Source organism: Haemaphysalis longicornis, unplaced genomic scaffold (genome assembly GCF_048455015.1).
Source record: "Haemaphysalis longicornis isolate Haplotype H1 unplaced genomic scaffold, Haemaphysalis longicornis Haplotype H1 scaffold_8, whole genome shotgun sequence".
Lineage (NCBI taxonomy): Eukaryota > Metazoa > Arthropoda > Arachnida > Ixodida > Ixodidae > Haemaphysalis > Haemaphysalis longicornis.
Window position 1 is genome coordinate 33,236,314 of NW_027526445.1, and position 24,836 is coordinate 33,261,149.

The window sequence follows — 24,836 nt, forward strand, 5'->3', positions numbered from 1 at the left end:
TGTGCTTGGTGGCTGTGATGTGTTTGTTGTTGCAGTGAACGGTGTTGAAGTGGCACGCTTGCGAAATCTAGCCTTGCCCAGAGGTCGACTAGGACGCAGTAATGGGTAAGAAGTGCTTCGTACCCAACTGCAGATCGGGCTACCAAAGGTGCGTTGATCATGTGCCGCTTTTCAAAGCTCCATCGGAGCCTGCTCGCCTTGAACTTTGGCGCCGGGCCATACCTAGAGCAGATAGGATATTGCAACCGAGCGACTGCGTCTGTGCGAAGCATTTTCCTGAGCAGGAGATATCGAAATCGTACTACGCCGAGTTCGATGGCCAGGTGCTTTTAAATGTACCCAAGAAGAGACCGGTGCTATCGGCGAATGCTGTACCTAGCATTTTTCCGGGATGCCCCAAATATCTAACAAAGCAGACAGCTTCAAGAAAGCCCCCTAGAAAACGAAAGTCTGCAGACCCGTGTGCCCAGCAGCCAAGCAAGCGGCCCGCACCAACCGCTGTCGCACTGCCCACGGGGAGGGCCGGTGAAAACCAAAAAGACGCCGTTCCAACATCGAGCCGCAACAAGAAACTGCGAACAGACAACTGGAGTACGTCATGCAAGTCAGGTGATCAAGGAACGTGCCCTTCTGCCACCATAAATCCTGGAGGCACCCCCTCAAGTACCAGCTCAATCTTCCGTGACATCCTGGACGTTAAGGTTGGTTCTCTTCCACACACTGGTCCTGGTATTAATATGCTAGGAGATCAGAGTTCTCTATACATAATTTCTGCTGAATTTGCATGTCATCCCGGCATGCAATATTCATAGGGGTGCCTGGACAGTGTGATGCAGTTGCTCTGCAATGCCGGTTCTAAGCAACTTCCCACTCGAGGGCACTGAATAATTTAGCTGTTGTTAACGCAACCCACTGCATGCTAAAGCCATTTATGTTTCAAGCTGCCTACCAAGCCTGTGACTGTAGCTTTTACGGCTGGTTGCTTTTGGTAGATACCATATATTCATGACACATTACCTTAATTATATTTCAAGTGACATCATTTTTCTCATTTTTTGCCAGGACAACATCACGAGTTCAGATCAAGGTGGTCCAGACCTGGACGAATCGAGTCGCATGCCGACAGGAGCACCATTGGGAGTGCCCAGCAGCTACGGGGTAGTCGAAGCAAGCCACGGGGGAGTGCCTGTCAACAGCCAAAATGAAGAAGAGCAGCTCACGTTTTCACGCCTCTCAAGTTATGCGAACAGCATCCAACTTCCAGGGACTGCGTGGGCAACACAGGTCATTGATGGCTTTGGAATGGAGGCGGTAATCTTCTCGGAAGTGGCATTGGCGAAGAACCGAGACCAGGCACCTTTCCTGAGGAAGACGCTAGATGTAACTGTTTCATCCAGTGGAGGGCTGTCACTGCGTGCCTTCATTTATGGTCACCCTATAACTATCAACGCCATAAGTGGTGACGTGGCTTCATGCAGCTTGAGCGACTTGGAAATTGTGATTCGCAAGTTTCACAACCTGCACGTGTGTGCGGGTGGCCCCGGTTCTGAAACGTACCACAACATCAAACCCGAGTGTGCGTATATTGATGCATGTGGTGTTTGGCGCCACCGGAGTTGCTTGTTGTTCACTGAAGTAGGAAGTTGTGTCCGCTGTGGAAGGTTGAAAGACACATTGCGGATACATCACTCTCGCATGCAAAAGAAGGGAAAAATGAAGCGCATTCGTCTTGTAAGCAGCCCTTCCAAAAAATCCCGCATTGACCTTTTGCGGAAGGCTAGGATTGCCTGCTACAAGTCCAAAGTTCGACTTCTAAAAGGAAAAAAAAAGCTGGAGGCAGAACTGGGCAAATGCAAGGCGAAGCTCAAACAAATAGGTGACGAAACAGTTGACCGCATTGCTCATGATGCGAACCTAACTGAGGCGCAGCAGCTAGTGTTAAGGGAATGTGTTGCTGCTGGCAAGACTGGCTCTAAAAAAGGACGGCGGTACTCAGACAACTGGATCCTTCTTTGCTTGCTCCTTCACATTAGGTCACCAACAGGGTACAGATTTCTTATGGAAAATGAAGTACTTTCACTGCCATCAGTCCGAACGATACGTCGCTATGTCTCCATGGTGGGGTTGAAGTCTGGATTTGACAGCAAATTTTTTGCTGTTCTGAAAAAGAAACTGGCAAAAATGGACGATTTCAAGCGACATGGAATCATCATGTTTGATGAAATGCAGGTGCGTAAAAGTAAGCAGGTCAATTCTCGTACGATGACTTATGTAGGGCTGGAAACAGGCACTACAGAAAGTGAGGAGCTCGCTGATCATGCCCTTGTTTTCATGTTCTGCCCCTTTGGTGATAGCTACGCGCAACCTATAGGGGTGTTTGCAGCAAAAAATGCAACGAAAGGTTCCATTCTTGCCCAGTTACTTGTCCAAGCTATTGTTCTGCTTGAAGAAGCTGGTGCAAAGATTCATGGCTTCGTGTGTGATGGCGCCTCAACCAACAGGAGCATGTGGAATAGTCTCGGTGTAAGTGGGAGACTCGAGGGCAGCTGCAACTCCTTCACACATCCAGTTGACCCTGAAAGAAAAGTTTTTGCTTTTTCTGACACGCCACACTTGTTTAAGTGTGTCAGAAACAGGCTCACACAACAGCGGTATTTGAAGAAAGGAGGCGAGTGGATAAAGTGGGAGTACTATGCTGAAGTCTACAAAGAAGACATTGCCAACATGGGGGGCCTAAAAGTCTGCCCGAAAGTAACACGCGCTCACATATACCCCAGCAACTCTGAAAAGATGCGTGTGAAGTTAGCCACCCAAGTGTTCAGCCGCTCCATGGCAGCAGGTATTCAGTTTTATAGGGAACAAGGTCTTCGCAGTTTTGTAGGCAGCGAGAAAACCCAGGAGTTCACGTTGTTTTTAAACGATTTGTTCGATGCCCTAAACCGCCGATTTCCCGCAGAAGGGATCACAAGAAACAGCCGAGACCTCACGATTCTCAAGCATGGCCTTCACTGGCTGGACAGCTGGGAGAGAGAGTTGGAAAGCGGCACAATAACAAAGGACCAGTTTTTGACAAAGAACACCTGTGAGGGACTTCGAGTCACATTGCAGTCCACGATAGATCTTTGTGACAATCTGCTTGGCTGCCACAATTTCAAATATGTCTTGACAAGCAAAATGAATCAAGACCCAGTTGAACGGTTCTTTGGTAAAGTACGGTTGGCGGGAAGCCAAAATGACCATCCTTCTATGCCAACCTTTCTGCAGCTGTACCAGACATTGTCGATCTACAGCATCCTTAAACCTCCGAAGTATGGCAATTGTAAAGTTGTCGATGGTGAGCAACCATTGTTAGGTGCTTCGTGTTTCAGAGCCCTTGTTAAAACAAACGACACAGCAGCATCGGGCCCTGACTTCGTCAGTCAAATTAAGGAAAAGCTGGATGATCTTGTTTCATTGGAAAGTTGGGAATGCGAAGACATAATTCCCAAACACAAATCGGATGGAGGGCACGTTACGGACTGCATAATTTACTATGTGACCGGTTTCTTGTGCAGAAAAATGAGAAGAGTAAGTAGCTGCCCTACGTGCTTGTCGGCCTTCAGCGTAGAGAGTAACTCTTCTGCTGAAGCAGACCTCACAAATGTGAAGACCAGAGGGGGTCTCACTCACCCTAACGCTCACATATTCCATCTTCTCAAGCACACGGAGCGTTTTTTTGTCGACTATGCAGACTGCCACACTGTCTATTGGGACACCATAGACGCAGTTGTCGACACGTATACGATGACATTCCCATGCGCTGACCACAAAGAAGAAGTAATTGCCCAGCTTCTGCACTATTACGTCAGCATGCGTATGAGGCAGCACTGCAAACATGTGAATGCAATGATGACGAAGCGATCCCAAGAAAAGAAGAAGCAGGCCAAGCTGTGCGCATCCTAGCTAGTTGAATTACTCAGTGAATTGTTTTGTTTTCTCCAGTTTCTTAGAGGGTGACTTGTGCGTTGTGTTTTCTCTAGTCGCTCAGAAAGGTGACTTGTACATTTTGTTAAGACTTGCGGGGCATTGTGTGTACTCTAGTCTCTTGAACTTGCATTACATTGTGTGTTATGTTTTCTCTAGTCTCTGAGGAAGGTGACTTATAGTGATAAATGTGTCTGTTACACCAACTGGCTATTTTGGCTTCCGTGGAACAAAAATACAATTTCTTGTTTTTTGCCTTGAATGTTGTTGTTTCATTATCTAAAAATTTTGTTTCACACCCTGAAGGACCACATGAGATCCTGCACATTACACGGGACATGGGCAGCTTTTGCATTCTTTCGCTGATGCCGCGGTCGGTGTTACGCTTGTGTGCCCCAGTTCAGCTCCTGATCAGTAAAACATCTTGGGATCAAGAGTCTGATAGTCACCAAATCCACAAACGAAATAATTGAGACCCCTGCACATTTTGATGAAAAACTGCTCATAGACAAGGACGAAGAAAGAAAAACACAAAAACAACTTGTAGTGTTTTCCTTCCATTGTCCTCGTCTACGCGTTGTTTTCCCTCAAAATGTGCAGAAGAACCAACTAGCCTAAGTTCGAAATTTATTCAGAAATAATTTAGGCGACCGATGCGGTCTAAAGAAGCAATTACACAAACACACCATTTGCCGTATGTCAAGGCAGCAGCGCGATTAGTTTTAGTCTGACATCTCAGAACCAGTTTCCACCCGCTGTACGTTTCGTTCCACATAATATGTTGGTAAAGTTGTATAATTTTCCCCACCCTATAATGTTCAGTGGGGAATTTTGTGGCCCACCAAGCTGCTTTACCAGGCCGACTTCAATTATTCTCAACCGACATCCGCCAATCCCAATGTACAGTCGCGTAAGTATATGATATCTGCGCGAGCATATCTGTGTTTTCGTGGGATAGGCAACCGCTCAGCAGCGCCGATATCAGCGCAAACGACGAGCTTGACAGGAGGAATGCCAGGGACATTTTCATTGACCATTTTCTTGCCGAGTAGCTATCAATGCACTGCGCTAGCCATGTAAACGTCATAAAAGTAGCCTTAATTTCGTTCTGGACCGGGCAATCGCGCGTAGAGCGGTGGAGGGGGTATTTCTGATGCATTCGAAATACGAAACGTAGCTGAAGAGCCCCAGTAAGTCGGGCTAATATTACCATATTCTCTACAGGGCGGGCATTACACTGCTCAGGCAACATTTCATGATACGCGTAGGCTCTCTGCCAGAATTGGCGAGCATGCGCGTTTAGGACATTTTATTTTACGATGCGGTAAAGTAGCTATGCTATGCTCTCGGGAGTCGTGCGCATGAACGAAGAGAGGGAGAGATAATAAACATTATTTAGTTGCCAAGTGGAGTTCCTAGCTGTCGACCAGAAGCCCGTGGGATCTTGCCGCGCTTTTGGACACCAAAATTATTTGCAATAGACTCATTTCTACGACGAACTCGGAAGGGTCGCCGGCCGCGTACTCGCTGCTCTTCCGCGCATTCCCGCAGTTTCAGCAAGTAAAAATGGCAGTAACCGAAAATGATTTGGTGTCGACAGCAGTTTCAATCGTCGTGTGCCTTGCTGCAATTAAAAAAAACTTAACTTACACGGCGCAACATCGAACGATCCCGCAACATCTGCACTTCGGCAGCCGCAACGTTCCGACCAGAAAGGCCCCCGTGGCGCGGCGCCGTCTGCCGGCGTTCGAGCGAAGCGCATGGAGTGCCGAACAAGGTCTGGCCGCGCCGCCGCGCGCAGTGTCAACACCTAAATATTCCTACACCGTGGTCGGAAAGTGCTGGGAGCTGAGTTGAAGCAGTGGTACATACCATATTCACTCGAATCTTGGCCGATGTTTTTTTTTTTCTTAAAAAAAAAAGCAATTGGTGAAAGTGCGAAAAGGGCTGCTAACTGGGTCAAATTTGCGAACACTGGCCAGACCCCGGTGTTCTTCGACGTGCCAATGGCATACACCGTGAACAAAAAGGGTGCAAAGGAAGTCAAACTTAGGACGACAAGTTATGAAAAGCAGCAAACGACAGTAATGTTGTGCTGCACTGCCGATAAATGAAAACTCCCCCCCCCCCCACTATAAATACCGTATTTATTCGATTATAAGGCAGTCACGATTATAAGGCAAGGGAGCAGTCTGATTGTCAAAAAAATCGGTATACTGAGCTTCGAATGTAAGGCGGTGTATGACTCTATCTTGGAAAAAAACCTCAGCTGATAATCAAATAAATACGGTAATATCCAAGTGCAAGACTCTGCTAGTGGGTGAAAAGTTCCCCAGAAATGTTGTGCGCATTCGCGACAAAGGTTGGATGTCCAGCAGTTTGACGGAGGCCTGGGTGGAAACGGTTTGGGAACGCTGTCCAGGGGCCTTATTGTGCAAGCACTCACTTCCAGTCCTCGATTCCTACCGCAGCCATCTTGAAGACCATGCTTTCTTGTGCTGGGACAGACGTTGCCGTAAACCCTGGTGGCATGATTACTCAACTTGAACTGCTTGAATCTTGGTCATTAGTAAGCCCTTTAGCTCTTTGAAGATAGGCTTTGCAAGCGTTATACAGACTGGCTTACGTGGAAGAACATCAGCTCACCCCAGTTGGGCGCATCAAGTGTGGGCTTTGCTTGGCCAGCTGGCCAACTGGATCGTTGCAGCGTGGAGCGAAATTCCAGACGAAACAATCATTGCAGCTTTGGAAAAGTGTTGTATGTCAAACGCGAGATGGATGGAAGCAATGATGTCCTCTGGGAGGAACTCAGCAACATAGAGGAGAGCGATGTTGCGGACGATGATGACGACAAATAAACTTTATACGCATGTGTATACGGAGTGTGTGCTTATGCAATAAAAATCTTGGGTTTTGTGCCGAAGGAACGTTTGTTTTCCATTCAGCTTGCATTCTTTTTTTTTCTTTTTTTTTTTTTTGCAATTGGGGGCGGCCCAGATTTGAGTAAATACGGTACATGTTGGCAGCCAAGTGTGAACGTAGCTTGTTTGCCAAAATCGTCCATAAAATCGTCCATTACCCGAATTCAAACTGGCTGTTCATTTTGACACGGACAAAATGTGGAGACCGCAAACAAGATGCAGCGTGTGCAGCCTTGGGAGTAAGTGTGCCCGCTTTCTGTTTTGTGGGGAAAGAGTAATAGCAGTTCTGCAAGGATTTTGGCGGGGGGGGCTGCTTTTCTTATGGAGGTTAAAAGCAATAATACCTGTGTCATCTAATTTCAACCTCAGGTGGTGGAAATTAATCCGGAGCTCTCCACTGCAGCTTGTTGTGTTGAACACCCGAAATTTGATTTTTTTTTTTTTTTTTTTTTTTTTTTTGCAAGAACATTTTCTAACATATGTCCTCTTGGATGGAGCGCCTCGGACCGACCTCCTGAGAAGAATGGGAGCGCGAAAGAAGCATGGCTTCTCGACCAGACCGGGGTGCCAGTGTGAGCGAGCCCCTTGTTCGCGCTGTGCGTGTGTGCAGGAGCTGTCGCAGACGCTGGACAGCCTGGTGCTGCCACAGACCTGGGCGCGCATGGCCCTGCTCATCGTGCACACAGTGATCCAGCAAGTGGCGCAGATCACCGAGCGCCCGGCCGCCGACCTGGAGCCCAGCGACGACGCCCGCCAGCCGGCCAAGTTCCGGCACCTGCTGCGCATCCTCCGCGAGTACCGGCCACCACCACCACCGCCCCAGCCCCTGGAGAGGCCGCAGGCACCCGAGGGCAGTGGTGGGTGATAGCACGCCTTCTCAGGGTGACGCCTTCTTTCTCTGTGGCCGGTGCTGGAACAAGAGCTGCCCAGGCTTTAGTGTGAGAGCCTCGTTCCCTTCAGCAGTGTACCTTGCACGGAGTTTCCTGCTTGCAGGAAAAGACGCATTTGGTTGCACGCATTCTTCTTCAGCAGAACCGCTACTCCGATGTGCGGTTGCAACGGTGTTGTTGCATTCATTTCTTGATGCGAAGGCAACAAGGGGGGGGGGTGAACTTTTAAAGGGGCTCTGAAACCAGCCTTGGCTACCATTACAGTGCTGGAACGTAGGTCCGATGGTGCATGTGGTTGGTCAGATGCGCACTGTGCCACTCAGTACCACCTATTGGAAAACGTCGTCTCGGAAATCACTTCTCGGATAGTTTTGGGGAGGTGCTCAGAATCAACGCTATCTTTTTCTCTTTGTCTTTAAAGGAGCCATGAAGAGAAAATACGACTTCGTTTAATTTGAAAGAACTAGGATTCAGTATCTCACTCAGCTCCATTACAGCCACAAAAGAAGTTTTTTGACGAAAAAAGAGCAAGAAGTATTTAAAAACTTTCAAATTTTGCGCCACAGTGACGTGTTATGAGCAAGAATGACGTCATACGGGCCAACAATGAAACTTAATTTTCAGTGCGTAAACTGCAATTTCGCATTCAAGTGATGCGGTCAAATGGAACTAGAGTCCCCATTACAGACGTCCAGTCATGTGTCGTCGCGACAGGTCAGTTAGGCGGCCGCCAATCGCAGAAACAAGGTTTCGTGACGTCATAGAAAAGTTGCGGGAAATTTGCTAGGGGGTCGCGACTGAGTCACACGTTTTCTTTAATATCTCCGTTATTTGTTCGAAGATAGCGATGATATTGGTATCATTGTTATCGGGACTAAGCAGTCTTTCTAATAAACCCATCTTGTATTTTGTCTTCATGGCTCCTTTAAGGTGAGAGGTGTGCCTCTGCTCTGCTGCACTCCCTCAGCAAAAAAAGAAGTTACCGAGCCAAGTTTTACTTGCTGATAGTTTGCTGTGGTGGACTGTTTTATTTGCTTGATGCTGGCAGTATAACTAGGGCACGTGGCAAAGATTGTGGTGTGTGCATTGGTGTATACATGTTTGTGTTCTAATGGGCCGTGGAATAGGGACCCTTGTTTTGTATGGGCCTTCGTCTTCCACTTCTAAAGTTAATGAGAGATTAGGCGGGATCCTCTGATGAGAGAGGCTGCCAGAGTTTTCTCTTATGTTCTGTCAGATGATAATTAATGGCACCTTGCGTCAATGCTTTTGTGCTGCAACAGTGCTTCGGAATGTCAAGGGTCCAAAACAGAGGCCTTTCACTGTTTCCTCCTCCCTTCCTTTTTTGCAGAGGCAGGCTCAGTTCCACCTGCAGGGGTGGAGAGCGATACACAGCACCAAGGCGTCACCGACGGACACACTGCCCCATCAGTTGACCCTGTGCAGCCCGCAACACTAGCACTTCTTGCCAGTAGTGCACTGACCGTGCCAGTGTCGTGTAAAGCGGAGAACGCCAACGGTTCCTCGGCGTCTGAACCCGTCTCTGTGCTGGCCGACGGCATCAACAAGCTGTCGGTCTCGTCGCCAGAGAGGACAGGGCCAGTCCCCAGTGGTGACGCTGTGACGACAAATGCTGCAACAGTGCCAACACCGGACACCGGTTGCACCGTCGCTCCTTCCGGTGACGGTCCACAGACTCCAGGCCGGACGGCGCCCGCCAGCGCTGTCGGGTACCGGCCGGTGGGTTACCGTGGTGATTTTGCGGACGACCCCAACGCGTTGTGTGGGATAGTGTTTGTGCGGCAGCGGATCACGGCCTACATCCTGAGCATGTGGCTGTCCAAAGTGGCCGCCCGGTTTCCCGAGGAGTACGGCTTCATCACGCCCAACTTCCTGGTGGGCCGGACCGCTCCGCTGGCGGCCGATGGTCGGGACGCGCGCAGTGTGCCGCCCAATGCGCTCACCCCCCTGGGTCTCCAGCGGCAGGAGGAGGTGCTGCAGAAGTTCCGGTCGCGGGAGTGCAACCTGTTGGTGGCCACCAGCGTCGTGGAGGAAGGCATCGAGGTCAGTTCCAGCTGCTGCTTCTCTGCTTGCCCCTCTGGATTTAGAAGTGTTGTAAGCTCTCAACTAGGTTTATTCGAAAAAAAAAAGAATGCAAATATATGCAAGATGTTGACCTGCACAGAGCACGCACAAAAAAAAAGGAAGGAAAGGAACAACACCCTTAAGCGGCACTGACACAAAAATTTTGCCTCTTGGTTTTTTTTTGTTGCGATATGTAGCTAATGACCTACTTATCACGTGTGCAAACCTCATTTGCTTCAGGGTGCGACGTTTGTTTAATTGGAGAGCGGACAGTCGCAGTGTCGGTTTCAGCGGGTGCTGCCAAATGTGGGATTTTGTATGAACGAAACTGCCCATGTGACTGTCCGACGGATGTCACAGAGCAGAGCTACTGTAGCACTGTTGAATCCACATCGGCGGCAGTTCCTGTGAATGCCCCTATCTCGTCAGCCGCTTAATTAAAAAGCGACCGTGGATGTGATGCAGGCACCGCGAGTGCAAATTTCTGCCACGGCTAGAGAACTACGCACGACGCTCAAGACAGCGGGTGGGGAGATATGCACTGGCAGCAGCCAGCCGGTCCGCCTACAGGTGTGCCTATGGATGTTAAGCTTGACACTGCGGCTGATATTCGATTGCCGCTCTCGTAAGCGGTGATGATGATGATTTTAAATGCAGAGCATTTCTTTAACTCACAATGTCACCCGTTCTAGTTGTCCGTAGTGGTCCGCACCCCTCCCCCTACACTATATAAAAAAATAATACTTACCGGCGCCTGGTTTCGATCCCACGACCCTGCGGGCGGAACGCAAGGTACATGGTGCTCTACCCACTGCGCCACAAAGCCGACACAGAATGGAGGGCTACGAACGCGCTTTATATCCTTGACTCATTCAAACTACGTCAAGAAGCTGCTGATACAACGCATTCACTACCTGTGGGCGGAACGCAAGGTACATGGTGCTCTTCCCACTGCGCCACAATAATCATACCCACCTGCTAATAAATGATGTCACGTGACCACGTAATTACGTCTCCTCATTTAATTGCAATACAACAACCAACAGCAACAAGTGCAACAACATTAATGTAACGCAAACTACTTAACGTCGTGCGCCCCCGGAAATGCTCTGCATTTGATCGTGCCCCTCACGAGGGGGATGTTTAGTTTCCTGCCGCAGCAAGAACCAGGCGGCCTCCTGTGCAGACACTTTTGGTGTTTCTTTTGTTTTGAGTGTGCGCGGAGGTTGAGTGACGAACTAAATATTCCACTTTCAAGGAGCCCACTCGACAACAAACGTTTATTGCCCCAAAAACGCCCTACCAGCCTGAGCGCTTGCTTGCGAGCAGGCCACCATGCCTGCTTTTTTTGTGGCACCACACCGGAAATAGACCCGTCCACGTTGCGGGGAAAAGGACGAAACTCCCCGGCCTGTGACATATCGAAGGCCGCCGAACAGAACGCCGCGCGCCGCCTCCCTCTCCGGGAGAGAGCGCACAGCTTTCGTCGCGTTGTCCGCGGTTGAGTTGAGAGGGAACATTTATGCGCGATTTTTTTAATACAATCCGCCATCGCATCATTATCTCCTTTCTATGTGCTGCCTGGCTTAGGACAGGACTTGAGTCCCATTTTGTGTAGTGGTAACAAGCTATCACTTGAGCTACGCGGCCATGGCCGCTGCTGGTGCAGCGACCATGCGGCTCGCTCAGTGTGCTTTTTGTGTCCCTGGCGCGTTTTCACGTCCAGTGTAATAAAAAGCAATAAAAAATAAAGTACCTGGAATGGCTGTAGATCTTGGGTCGCGGCCAGATTCCCGATGAGCCAACGAAATCCCGGCCTTTCTGCCGCCAACGATCGGATCGTTCGTTGCTTGAGAGCAGAAGTTCGAGCCGGCAGGGGTGGAACAGTTGCGCCACCTGTGCCACTGAGTGCCACCAAACTTGTTTGCCTGTGTTTATGAGCACCGTCCTACGCCGAAGTGCCTGAATTGAGCCACGAGATACAACCGCGATGATGCCCAGCACCCGAAAACTTGGCTGAAACATCGTCTTCTTGGTCTGATGAGTGGTTATGGAACTTGGCTGTGGCTTAGCCGTAAGGAGGAGGCACTACGAGGCATTTGTTTGAATTTGCAGGGTAGTGGTTGCTAGTGTCAGCCACAATCAATAGAAAATGACCACAAGTAAAATGTTTTTGTCTTTCACTGCAAACAGATATAATAATATCCGCATGAAAGGTTGTACTAGTTTATTGAAGGTGAACATCAATATAGCCACTCATTTTTGCAATCCTAGCTTTGCTGCCCACAACTTTCCATTGCTGCATGTATGAAACAAACAAGGTCGTCTTCGATGCTTTGCCCTTGCTTGTTAATTTGGTGCGCATTTGTTTTGACATAATTACTTATTTTCGCCTGCGAACTTCCAATGGAAACGAATTTTAAACTTGCAGAGGTGACACAGCTGCGCATATTGCGCAGACTAGATACAAATTTGTTTTCCTGCGCCAGGCTGCTCCAAAAGCTCGAAAATTGCCAAAATTGCGCCAAACTTCTCTAAAACAGTCTGAGAGAGAGAGAGGATTTTAACGCTCCCGCCAGTTTCATTGGGGGAAAACGTTTTCTGACAGCATAATTTTCCAGCACCCGCAAGGTGATACTGTTTGTAAAGGTTTAATTGATTGATCATTCTATAAAAAACCTGCATAAAATTGTCGCCGAGGTAGTTTTCTCGAAAGTCAGTGTCGGGTTGCACATGTTATATTCTGTGGGTTTTTAAAGTTTTCCCATCGAAAACCATTGTAAAGTCCTACAGAAAAAATGCTGATATGTATTGAGGCGTCAAATTGCTTGTGCAAGTTGATGAAAAACCGGCAATTTTTGGAGCGCCGTATCTCCATTAACTCTATGGTATCTCCGGAATGACATTACTGGGCGCCGCCATCTTTGTGGGGTGAAAACAGGTGAAGATGCGAAAATATGGCCGGGCGAAGCAGTTCCTTGCGGTTCAGGCATAGGGCTCTTCGCCGATTTCTACCTTGGTTTTAGTTATGGGGGTGGCTGGGTTTACCGATCTGTTGCGGGTAGTTGCACGACTCGAAAGGCGGGAGTTCATCGAAAACAACATGGCGTCAGCGAATTCGCCATGTTTCGGCCTTGAGTGTGAGGGGCGCTGCGTGCTTGAAGTGAAATTTCGGACTCGTTGCGGTGTAATAAAATGCTGAGTTATTGTTGCCTTTCACAGTGAACTTGCAAGCAGCGGGAATGGGACGATCGACGCTGCAGAAGTGGCGGCGCAGGCTACATCGCCGCAAAATGTTCAAGCAGTGGCCGATCGCGGGACGAGCTGTTATGGCACGCTAGTAATAATGGTTCATCAATCTGAAGTGAAATGTAATGCCAAGCGGGAGGGGCATTACAATATACCAACGTTACTCAAATTACTATCGTAGTGAACATGCACCTTGGGAATTGAAATGGGAGGTGTGGTGGGGTGCAACGACTGTGACCTCGCTTTGCGCAACTTTTGCCGTGGCTTTATGCTTGTGCGTAAAGACGAGTCTGGGATTGCAAATAATAGTTTCGGTATTCACATGATAATAAAAATGCCTTACGATTGCTTAGTTTTTCAATTCGATATTTTCAACGGAACTCCACGTTATCTATGCATAGAACCTAAGTATTTAAAAATGGCTAGTAAAAAGAGGTAGTGCAGTTCGTACCTTGTGATACTCTGGTAGAAGAAACTTTATTGAAATGCTGTTTCAGTGTTATGTACGTTCAAAACCAATTAAAGAGTGCTCTTTTCCCCCATGAGTGGCGAAAAATTTGATTTTTTGGGCTCTAAGGTGACATAATAAATGTCGTTCTTCTGCTCCAAATCGAGGTTGTTCTGCTCCAAAATCGAGATTTTGCTGCCCCAAAAACTGCTCCCAAATCTGATTGAGCTGTCTCACCCCTGAACGTGAAATGAATTCCCTGTGAAATGGAGGGAAGGCTGGTCGGGTCGCCTTTTGCCTTCCCTCCATTTTTCTGTATTCTGAAAAGAACAAATAAATTTCAATTCTATTCAACTTTGGGGTTAGCTTTGTTTAGTGGAGGGTGGCCCAACATTAATCGGGCCTTCTGACACTCTCTATACTCGGTTACAGCTCAAGAACGGCACCACCTCATGTAGTGTATCACTCCGCCAAAGTGCCGGACTCATGACGTCAGTGCGCGCACGTTTTGAAAGGGGTTTGCTATGAATGCGTGATATCGTCTGCCTTGTCTCACGCAGTTTGTTTGTCCTCACTGGAGTGGTTTATAAGCATATTAAGTCCAAAAAAATCACGGGAACGGCTCGCGCCATGTTCAAAATATTCTCAGTAACGCCCTACTTGCGCCGCGTGGATAAACATCCGGCTACGGTGATAAGGCACAGCGGCAACTTCCGGTGCCGTTCTTAAGTTGTCACGAAGTATAGTTACGTGGTCTGTGTCGTAAGTTCGTCGACGCTCACAACTCTGTGATGGGCCAAGACAGAGATATGTTCAGTTTCGCAACTGCTGAAACCGCTGTTCGATAGAAAAAGTGCAAGCAAACGCCTTGTTTTACGGAATGCCGTCCTAGGTTCACATAAACACTGCCGTTTAGCGGACACGAAGCGATGCCTGTTATCTGATCTCTTTCGGCTCTGCGCGTGAGGTTTGACCAGCGAACAGTAATATAACGCGGTGCACTGGCTGGGGTTGAAGATAAATAACTCCACATTTTGTAAACCTCTAGATATAGTACCACTGCGCTCCGGGTTCAGAGTAGGTTATAGTGCATGGTAGATCGCCTGATATACTATTAGATAGATCAAACGTAACGGGCAGGGGACTTGCACAACGGCCTGTAGGGAGATTAGGGAGGCACCACAGTGCTGTGAAAGGGTGTTACATCTGCTCGAAAGGGCATTTCTGGCTGCTCAAAGCCTGCTACAAAGGGCATTTTGGCCTGCTCCCAAGACTGCTCGGAGCCAAACCCATGGACCCTGTTCCACCCCAGAGCCGGTGAAAAACCGCCGGTAGTGCAGAAGCGGCAAACACAAACTCATGACGTGTTTGGATGTTGTTTATTTACAAAATGTCCAGGGAATGTCGATTGCGCGAGGTCCTCCGCTGGCTGCTCGGTTGCGTTTTGCACACTTTAAAATTGATTTTAAATATGTTCCGGGCTGTATTTGCTGCTGATATTTTGCAGATGATGTATGTGTGTTCACACCAATCTATCTCTGAAATTATCTCGCCTTTAAAATTTTGTGTCAGTACTCCTTTAAAAGCAGAGATAACCTGTACGGAATATTACAGAGCCTCCAACCTATCCCCAGATATGAAATCTTTTCTTCGTGCAAAGCCACAAAGCAAAGCTCTTGCTTTGTGGCTCAAAAGACAGAGAGGACTGTTAGTGGCTTCATCAATGGTGGCAGTTGTGTTCTAGGGCTGGATAAATTACCAGCGAAAAATCCCCTTGTTTCATCACCATCACCACCATCCTATCTACGCCCACTGCAGGACAAAGGCCTCTCCCATTAATCTCCAATTAGCCCGGTCCTGTGCTAACTGCGACCAATTTATCACTGCAAACTTCATCTCATCTGCCCATCTAACCTTCTGCCGTCCCATGCCACGCTTGCCTTCTCTAGGGTTCCACTCTGTTACTCTTAATGACCAATGGTTATGTTGCCTTCGCATTACATGCCCCGCCCACGTCCATTTCTTGTTGTTAATTTCTACGACTATGTCCTTAACGCGTGTTTGTTCCCTGATCCACCCCGCTCTCTTCTTGTCCCTTAATGTTACACCTATCGTCTTCCGTTCAATTGTGCGCTGAGTCATCCTCAGTTTAAGTTGAACACTCTTAGTGAGCCTCCAAGTTTCTGTCCCGTAGGTGAGTACCGGTAAGATGCAGCCGTCATACACTTTCTTCTTCAGGGACAATGGTAGGCTGCCATTCATTATCTGAGAATGCCTGCTGAATGCACTCCACCCTATTCTTATCCTTTCAATTATCTCTGCCTCATGGTTGGGATCTGGGCTCACAACTTGGTCTAAGTAGATATACAGTAATCCCTCGTTAACTCGAAGACGTCAAATCCAGGAAAAATTTCGAGATAAGCGGTATTTCGAGTTAAAAACAAAACGCCGAAAATGTTTGCCCAGGTCACTGCAAAAGAAAAGCCAGTGCTGCTAGGAAAAGCTCCACTGCACGAGAGAGCTACCGTTGTAAAGGCACAAAAATTCGCAGGGGGAAAAAAATTATTACCGAGGATCAAGAAACTGCATGATGCTCGCCTGTTTCGCGTTCGGTCTGAGAAAGGCGTTCTCCAGTTGCTCAACACATTGCAGGAACCGTTGGTCACCACCGCTGCATTCGACCTTGTAGCGAAGCAAGCGCATCACGTTACGTCCGGGAATTTGGAAGCTCGAATGTGCTTCCACTTACTTGAGAAGCTTTGCTCGAAGCCTTCCAAAACCTTTCGTTTGTTATTATGTTCTTAAGCACTGTCGAGAGGGTTGACAAAGGGATGCCGAATTCTTTGGCGATGCACGACTTGCTTCGACCTGCTTTTTCGGCTTCCTTGATTAACGCGACTTTTCTCTCCAACGTCAGAGATTTGCACTGTTTTGGGTGGGACATCTTGGTCGATATTCAGAAGCGTCCGTTGCACAGACCACTCACTACTCGGCAAAACTGAACTCAAGATGCGTCGCGCACAGATCGCGGGGAAAACAAAGAATACCACCTCGCACATGCAAGGACTAGGTTGCGTACTGATGGGCGCACGCTGCACACGCCGCCCCACCGCGCATAAGTCACGTGCAGGTGCACACACGTGATCACTCCCACAGTTGCTTGACAAGGCGGATAGGAAACGGCTGCGTCCACGGGAATTTCAAATTCGCCCTTCACGACCGCGTTTGGCATTATAGTAAGAGCTATGCGTTCGCACAGAGCCCTCATTTCCTGTTGGGAGTGGACTTTGCCTTCTGCCCTCCTGGTCAAGATTTCGAGATATCCGCTGTCCCCTCCGAAAAACGTGTCGAGATAAGAGGGGGCAAATACATAGCACCTAAGGGAGGTTAATGCAGGGCGAAAAAAATTTTGGCTTAACCAAGATTTTGAGATTACTGTATTCGCACTGAATTCGCATCGGGGGACTGGATTGTATGAGAGAGTAAACGTGGCACAGTTGGTGTGTGATGCTTAAACTTAGTTGTCTTCATATATGGGACACCGAGTCTTCATTTTCATATATGAGACACTGAGACAAGTCAGTTGTCCAGTCTCGGTGTCTTGCATGGGGAACGCCAGCCAGTCAGTGCTGCTTGGGGTCCCAGTGCCCGAGCCCTGTTTAGGAGCTGCTTTTTTGTTTTAGCATTGGGGTCTGGATTGTTGTACTGAGAAAGTTTGTTTCTGGCGGCCGCTGTTTTTGTTGTTGGATCGCTATCAAATTGCTTTCACGGTTGTACCTGGGGTGCATTGCATGAGGCTTACATTTACACAAAGAAACATTTGCTTGCTCCAGCCACTAGCCCCCCCCCTCCCCTAATTTTTGTATTGGGGAAACACACTAGAGGCATTGCTGCATGAGAATGAAAAAAATCTCAACCAATCACTTCGAGAAGAAGGACCAAGTTCTGTAAAGTATTATCCACAAGTCAATGCACATGGGGCTCACAGTGAGTGTAGCGGCGCAGCCTAACTTGTTCTGCTAGCCTGAGGTATGGAGCCAGCTGCACCAATAGGGCCCTAAAATAGCTTTCTAGGGAGTGCTACAAAATATCGGTAACGTATATGGGGAAGGGGGGAGGGGGCCTGAGTCGGCAGAGGGTTCAAAATGCAGTGCACTTCTGGTTTTGTTATTAAAGGGGCACTAAAGGGTGGAAACATGTTGGCCTGTATAGACCGGTTACTGTGCCGAGAATCCAAGTGCAGCATTCTCGCAACTAGCAGTTCTTTAGTAAGGCAGAAAATGCCAGGAATGGGAAAACAGGCGACGTCGCCCCGCATGCTTTTGGGCACTACAGTTTGTGACGTCGCAAGAGTGGTGGACGGCGAGAGCTCATTGGAGAAGCGCCCATAGATGTCTTCCTGAAATGAATAGTTTTTAGGTGGTTACGCTCGTGAAATGTAAATCACAAGTTTCCTTGAGCTGACCTAATTTAAAAAAAAAATACAGACTACAGTTTTTTATACATCGCGAGGCAGGTCACTTCTCTCGTGCTTCAGCCAGCCGTTATGCTTTCGGTTTCATTTCAGCAAAGCATTGGTGAGGAATTAGCAAAGTGAATAACCTACAACAGTGAACGCCCAAGCAATACGCCCTGCAGGAAGCTGCAGAAGGAAGAAGATGCACTGCAGGTGGTTAAGTGACGTGCCTGAGCTTCTAATCTTCCGTTCTCTGCGTGCAGATGGTGCTATCGGTAAAGTGTTCCCGTGCCCGGTCCAAACCTTATCAGCCATGAAAGGTCCACGGTACTTGCTGCAGTGGTTATCCAACCAAGTCAACCTTGTGCTCTTCCGTTCGCCGCGAGCCGCTGTTGATAAAGGATGCGTAAAACGTGCGTCGTATAGCTCTGTCCTTGTTACGTTTAGGCCGGGGTGAGCCTCGGCAACAAGGACTTTTCAATATGGTGCCGGGATACGAGTGTGTGTTTCATGCTAGATTCGCGTGAGAGAAAAGAATATGAGATAGCAGTGATCACCAGATGAAGTGAGGTGAAGGCACACACTTGAGCGGAGCTTGGCCGGGCAGCCACACTTGCACGATATTCAAAACGACGCTTGTCGCTTCTGAAGGGGCTTCACTCGTGGCTGTCTTGATGGGGTCTGGTTGTGCGGTATAGGCGGACACACCACCCGTGTGAGCATTTAAAAGCGTTTTTACTTCCGTCAGTGACAAATAATAGAGCCAAGCTAGTCTCCTCGGCCAGAGAAACATTCTCGGGGTCGGCCATGGCGTGAAGACGTGAAAGCTACCATTGCCGTGTGAGAGTGCCTAGTGGCAACTTTTTACAGTGTAAACTGCACCTGTGCCGTGCTCCTACTTTGCGACGCAATGGCTACATTAGAGAAAAATGAAAGGGAAACGGCCAGCTTTATTTACTTATTTCTCGGCAAATAATGCACCGTTTCTCGTTTAACAAAAGTCGAAAGAGCTATGCAATGTACGATGTTTTAGTTGAAACAAAATTTCATTCAGCCTTTAGTGTCGCTTTAAACCACATTTTCTATTTTTAGTTGAGGTGCACACAGTGTGAGTACTTGCAGTTTCAAAAATGTAATGTTACAAGCAATAAATTTTTGTGCTTGCATGTTAGGCAGAAAAATAAAAGCATGATAGGCGTAGCCAAATTGAAGCCCCTGCCAGTCCACACACACCACTGCCCATTATCCTCCTCATGGCAGCACGAGTGCCACATTAGAGCTTGTGTAAGACTATTGCCACATTTCCCTGTAGGCACTGTTGTGCCAGAGTATCTTTGGTGCTGTCATGGGCCTTCAGGACTAGATTCTCCTCTACCTGTACATTGGCATAGTCACGGTGACACGTATTCGTTCGTGAGCTCGCTCTTGGCTGCCTTCACAGTCACATGGTGACTTCCCAGTGGCTTGTTTCCTCCCTACTTGCTGGTGACAATTCCACCTTCTCTTTTGATCGCTAGCTGACTGACTTACGTGCGTGGTAGGTTTTCCCCTTTTTGTTGCTTCGTTACACGTTTCTTGCTTCATCCTGTCTCTTCGTTTAACCACGATACGTTTTTGCAGCATTTGGTGTTTGTTCACGGCACCACGATCCGACCACCTGGGTTTTGGAAGTTGACTACTGAAATGTAGCCTCATATAAATCTCTGGCAGTTGCATTAATATGCATCAGTGTGTACCCTCTAAAGTCTACCCAGCAGGTCGACATGGGGTCCACAGCGAGTCCAGCATTGGTGATCAAGGAGGCCTGCTGTTTTGTCACATTGGAGCATGCGTGTGCTTGCGTGCGTGCAGGTTCCCCGGTGCAACCTGGTGGTGCGCTTCGACCCCCCCGAGAACTTCCGGGCGTACGTGCAGTCCAAGGGCAAGGCCAAGGCGGCCGGCTCCCGCTACTTTGTGCTGGTGCCCCACGAGGAGAGTGCGCGCTTCCTCGGGGACCTGCACGACTACCGCACCACCGAGCAGGTCGGTCTCTCTCTCTCTTTCTCTCACTCGCATATGGGGGGTTTCTGAAGGTGTGGTGTAATCGGGCCTGCTTAGAGATTACTTGACAAAAATCGCTGCCGCTCACTTTTATCTCAATTTTGAAGTAATTGGTGAGATGCGCTGAGACTGGGATTGAGACTGAAAGTTGTCGCGGGTGCGCGCGGATTTTGCCCACAAGAGGGCGTTGGTCTCCCCCCCTTCCCCCCTTTCTACTAAGCTTGTGCTCATGGGTGCATACATACACTGCTCCTCGTGTGAGGGCAGTCGTAGCTCTGTTATATTGACCTTGATGTCTCAGTGGACCCCTCTCCTGTTGGGTGCAGATTCTCTTGGAACGGAGCCATGTAGAAGACACCACCCTAGAAGAGGACCTCGACCCTGCCTATGCGGACAGCCTCAGGCCAGCGTACAAGCCGCTGGAAGCCGAGGACGCAGCCAAGGTCACCATGTCCACCGCCATTGCCTTAGTCAACCGGTAAGTGTTCCAGCTTACTGGCTGTAAAGCTGCCTTTGGGACTTCAAGGGGCACTGAAGTGATTTGTAAACATTGCGGGATTACGAGTGCAAATTGTAGTCTCAAGTAGGGTCCCTAGACCATGTTTCAACCACTCTCGGTGCGATTACGAGACTTTATTCAGTGGAAAAATCTGTTTGAAAGTGCCGTCCTCCTCTCTGCATTTTCCCTGCTGATTTCCTATGACGTTTTGTATGACGTCAAAACAAGATGGCTTGGCTTGACGGCCCTACTGCCTGGCTTGCTGACCCTCCGACAGAAGCGGTCGGCCCAGCGATCAGTCGAGCAGTGGCCGGCAGGTCGTCGCGATTTGTTTGCTGAGTTGAATCTAAGCCACGGAACGTTTGCGCCAGGAAGAATGTGCGTCTAGTTTGTTAGTTTGTAGTCTGTATCAAGCTCTGAGTCCAAGTTGCTCCGCACGAGCATACATGTGGTGCTTCGCTGACTGGTATGCTAGTAGAAAATCCAAGGCCAATTAAGCAGGAGAAGGGTAGGCGAAGTTAATATCGGTACCAAGGAATTAAAATCAACTGAAACTTTTATCATGCAGCGTAAAACCAGGGTGCGGGAAGCACTATTTGCGCTGGGTGAACTAGCACAGTGGTCAGCAGCACGACCACATGTGCAAACGTTTTTCTGTCTAAGGAATTCAGTCGTTAGACATGAGATATTGTGGGAATTTGGGGGGTGCTTACTTCATGAGCACTATGCAAAAAATAGTCATGTAAGTTGATTGAAATGCTAAAACTAAATAAAAACGTAAGCTGGCTTATACATCATATACTTTATATTTCCAACATTGGCAGCGCTGACTTGCGGCCGAGTGGTCTGGAGCACTAGGTATATTGTTTTGCTAGTCGCAAGTTTGAATTCCCGATAGCTCATGCGTTTTTATTGTTGATTTATTTGTTTTTGGGGCATTGTTTCTTTATTCTGAATTCCCCATTTTCGCGCTGTAACATTCTTTGCTGTACGAGCGGGTTCGCACAATGCGTGCAGACTGACACTGACGCGCTGGCGAGTTCTCGTTGGCGTGGTGTTGCCATAAGCACCGACTACTTGCGGGAACAGTCCCCAATCAGCTGACCCTTGGACTGGTGCGAATACGCCTCCTACGATACAGGCACGAGCCAGGCAAGTTTCAAAGGTGGGGGTAAAGCGCATCGCATTTGAGCGCCTGCGGTGATGCGGAGGCTGTTCATCCACTGCGTAGGCCTCGGCTAGGAATTATTGTGATTTCAACCAATGCTTGTAGGCTTGTCTGAGGCATTTTACAGCCGACAACGAGGCAGAAGCGCGGTACGGCGATTACCGAGATATCGAGAACGCCCATCCAACGATGCCGTCGGATGCCAAGCATGTTGTTTCACCGAACCGAAATCGAAATTGGTTGGAAGTGTAACCTTGGACATCATCCAATCACGTCGCACCTTGACGTCACTGTTTTTAGTTGGTGCGGCCGCTGCAAACCGCACCTGGTATTTCTTCTTCTTTCAGGCTTTAAAATGAATTCCGCCTTATCGCTTGGATAAACGATGAAAAGTTTGTTTATTTGAGCCAGTCTACACTGTGCAAGCAAAAACAGGAGCCTGACAAATTCACTTCAATGTCCCTTTGGGTACTTCTCTTGTGCAGGTGATGTTTGTTTTGAATGCTGCTAGTTATCAGAGCACTGGGATTGTATTGCAGTAGTAGGTAGCGTCACTAAATAAAGGCTTTTAGAGTATCGGCACTCTTTTCTCTCATTGTTAGGTGCCGCCGGGATTTCCATTGGTCGATCGGCACCACGTGATGTTTGTTTACATATGGGCGCAGCCATTTTGTTTTTGGGCGCCTCTCCTCTCTCTCTCTCTCGGCTGCGCGGGCACTAGAGCGGCCGGTCACACTCTGCCCGTCACAACCGGCGGTGGTTTCGTCCGGAGAGATGGCAACACTGCAAGCCAGAAACAAAATGGCCCCCAAACGCCTCCGGGTGCGCGAAGTGGCGGTACTCTTAAGCGTAGCTTATTTAGTGACGCTAGTAGTAGGTGTGGGGCATTGTTACTGTAATCCCACACTGGCCTGCAAACTGGAAGCTATTGCTATGTACGTGCGTGTGCGGATGTGTGTTGCAGTTGTGGGCAGGTCGGAGTATTCTGTGAAGGGGGTATTGCAGTCATGTAAGTGCGACCTGGAGGCAACTGCTGCGAACGCATTAGCCCTTTGGTCCACCAGGCCGATGACGCTTTCAGAAACAAGATTCATAGTGCCCATGCAGGAGCTCACGCAGTGATCGCCGATTGTACCGTATTTACACAATTGTAGGTCGACCCAAAAAAATGGCATATCTCAAAAAAAAAATGCAAGCGCCGCCTAGAAAATTGTCTCACAAAGAGAAGCGCTTCCGTCAACCCACACGGCGGCTCTACCATCAATGATCAATGCTCCCACAAGAGCCGTGCGCTCGCGGTATGCACTGTAGATGTTAAAAAAGAAAAGCTTTTGTATAAGCATGCAGAATAACCATGTGCCGTGGGTTGAGTGAGAAGAACACATTCGCTGCGAGATGACAACCATCGAAGCAACCGGCAGCGGCCACTGCCGCATGATATCAAAACAAACAACATGGCGGCTGACAGAAGTGGGCGCGCGATTTACTTTTGAGCGACTAACCTCCCACCATCGCGTTCGGAAGTGTAATTTGGGCTACGTTAGCGCCGCGCATTGAATTAAGGGATTTGCTAATACTCATTTTGTTTATTAGGGAGGAATAAAACGCTTCTTGATGCGTTTTTGCACGCGATTCGTGCACGTTGGCGTTGCGCGGGTGTTTTTTGCTTGTTCTGCTTTTAAGCGTTTTATTAGTTCTACCTCAGTATGACGTGTAACTAACGAGGGAGTGGGAGGAGCCTGACGACTTGCCCCAATGGGGAGGTGCGCTCTTCATGGCGGCAGTATGAAAGTGCGTGGGACAGCCGGCTGGCGCCACCGAAGACGTTTAGGCTTACCACGGTGGCAGATATTTGATTGGCGCTTTCCCTAGCGGCGGGGATGATGCTTTATAGTGTCATTTTCGACCACGTTATCGCTCCTTTCCTGCACAAACGTCTTCGTTTCTGCCTTCAGTGGTATTTTAAAGAGCGGTTAGAAGCGATCGCTGGAGCTACCGCACCTCTTCGCGGCTGGTGATGCCGCCACGTTACCGCCGCCACGTTGCCACCGCCAATTGCGTAGCACGCGCCGGTGGCATTCGCGGCAGTGTCAGCACGGCCATTTTCGCGAGCAGAAATGTGGTTCACACTTTAGATCATAACCATCTGAACGAGGGTGCGAAGCTGTCCCCACCTTGTAGCACCCCCGATTTCTCATTTCTCTTGCCGTTACTAGCGATAGACGGTTCGACTTCGATTCTAAGTCGACCCCCCCAACATTGGATTGTCAAATTTGAAAAAAAAAGGGTCGACCTTCAATCGTGTAAATACGGTATTTGCGTCGTTGCCTCGACGCAAGGCTCAGCACAGTGGAATTCCAGACCAGGGGGAATTTTACGTGCACCAGGCCCTGTTGCAGTGGCCAGGGCCCTAACCTCCTGCCCTGTTGCAGATACTGTGCCAAGCTGCCGAGCGACACGTTCACGCGACTCACGCCCATCAGCAGCATGGCAGAGGTCGAGACGGAGGACGGCTCGGCGGAAGGGGAGGGGGGGAGCCTCCTCTACCGCTGCTCCCTGCGGCTGCCCATCAACTCCCCGCTCCGGCGCTGCATCGTGGTGAGCGCACTGGCTTCGGCTTGGCTAAATGGGGCAAACGTTCCCTGGCAGGGTGGGACACTGGATGCTTTGCTGTGCCCTGTCACTAGTGCGATTTGTTTTCGTGCCCCGCTTGCTGGCGGGCATGGTTTAAGCAAACAGTTTGTTGGAGCGTTGGTTAGGGGAACGCAAGGCGGTTTCTCCTTTCAAGTCATTAGGCGTGGCATTGTTTGGGGTATTTTATGATGTCACTGCGAGGCAAGCACGAGCACTTCACACTGTCCTTTGGTTGTTCTCTTTATTTCACTCTTCTAAATAATGGCTCTCATCGTTTCCTAAAGCTGTCTGTGCATGTATTTTTGTGTTTCCCTGGTATTCCTTTCTTTTTTATGCGTGTGCATAACTCAGCTTTTACAGTTCTGCATTTGCTTCTTGCGCTGTTATCAGACAAACAAGTTTCGTAGTGAAGTGGGTGACCATAGAGAAGCTTCTAGTTACACAGGATAAGAAATGCAATTGCTGTGAAGGGCATCTTGCACC

The 24,836-nt window shown here is 48.8% G+C and overlaps 1 protein-coding gene across 2 annotated transcripts in view; it reads left to right on the forward strand.

Annotated features, from left to right (window-relative positions):
• The window catches only part of Dcr-1 (Endoribonuclease Dcr-1), a 79,154-nt gene that overhangs the window by 8,371 nt on the left and 45,947 nt on the right, over nt 1-24,836 (forward strand). For both annotated transcript variants that reach the window (XM_077680608.1, XM_077680609.1), the window contains exons 5-9: nt 7,495-7,741; nt 9,126-9,838; nt 19,864-20,034; nt 20,379-20,530; nt 24,152-24,317. In XM_077680608.1, coding sequence (XP_077536734.1) covers nt 7,495-7,741; nt 9,126-9,838; nt 19,864-20,034; nt 20,379-20,530; nt 24,152-24,317 — 1,449 coding nt within the window. The remainder of the gene's footprint in view (nt 1-7,494; nt 7,742-9,125; nt 9,839-19,863; nt 20,035-20,378; nt 20,531-24,151; nt 24,318-24,836) is intronic.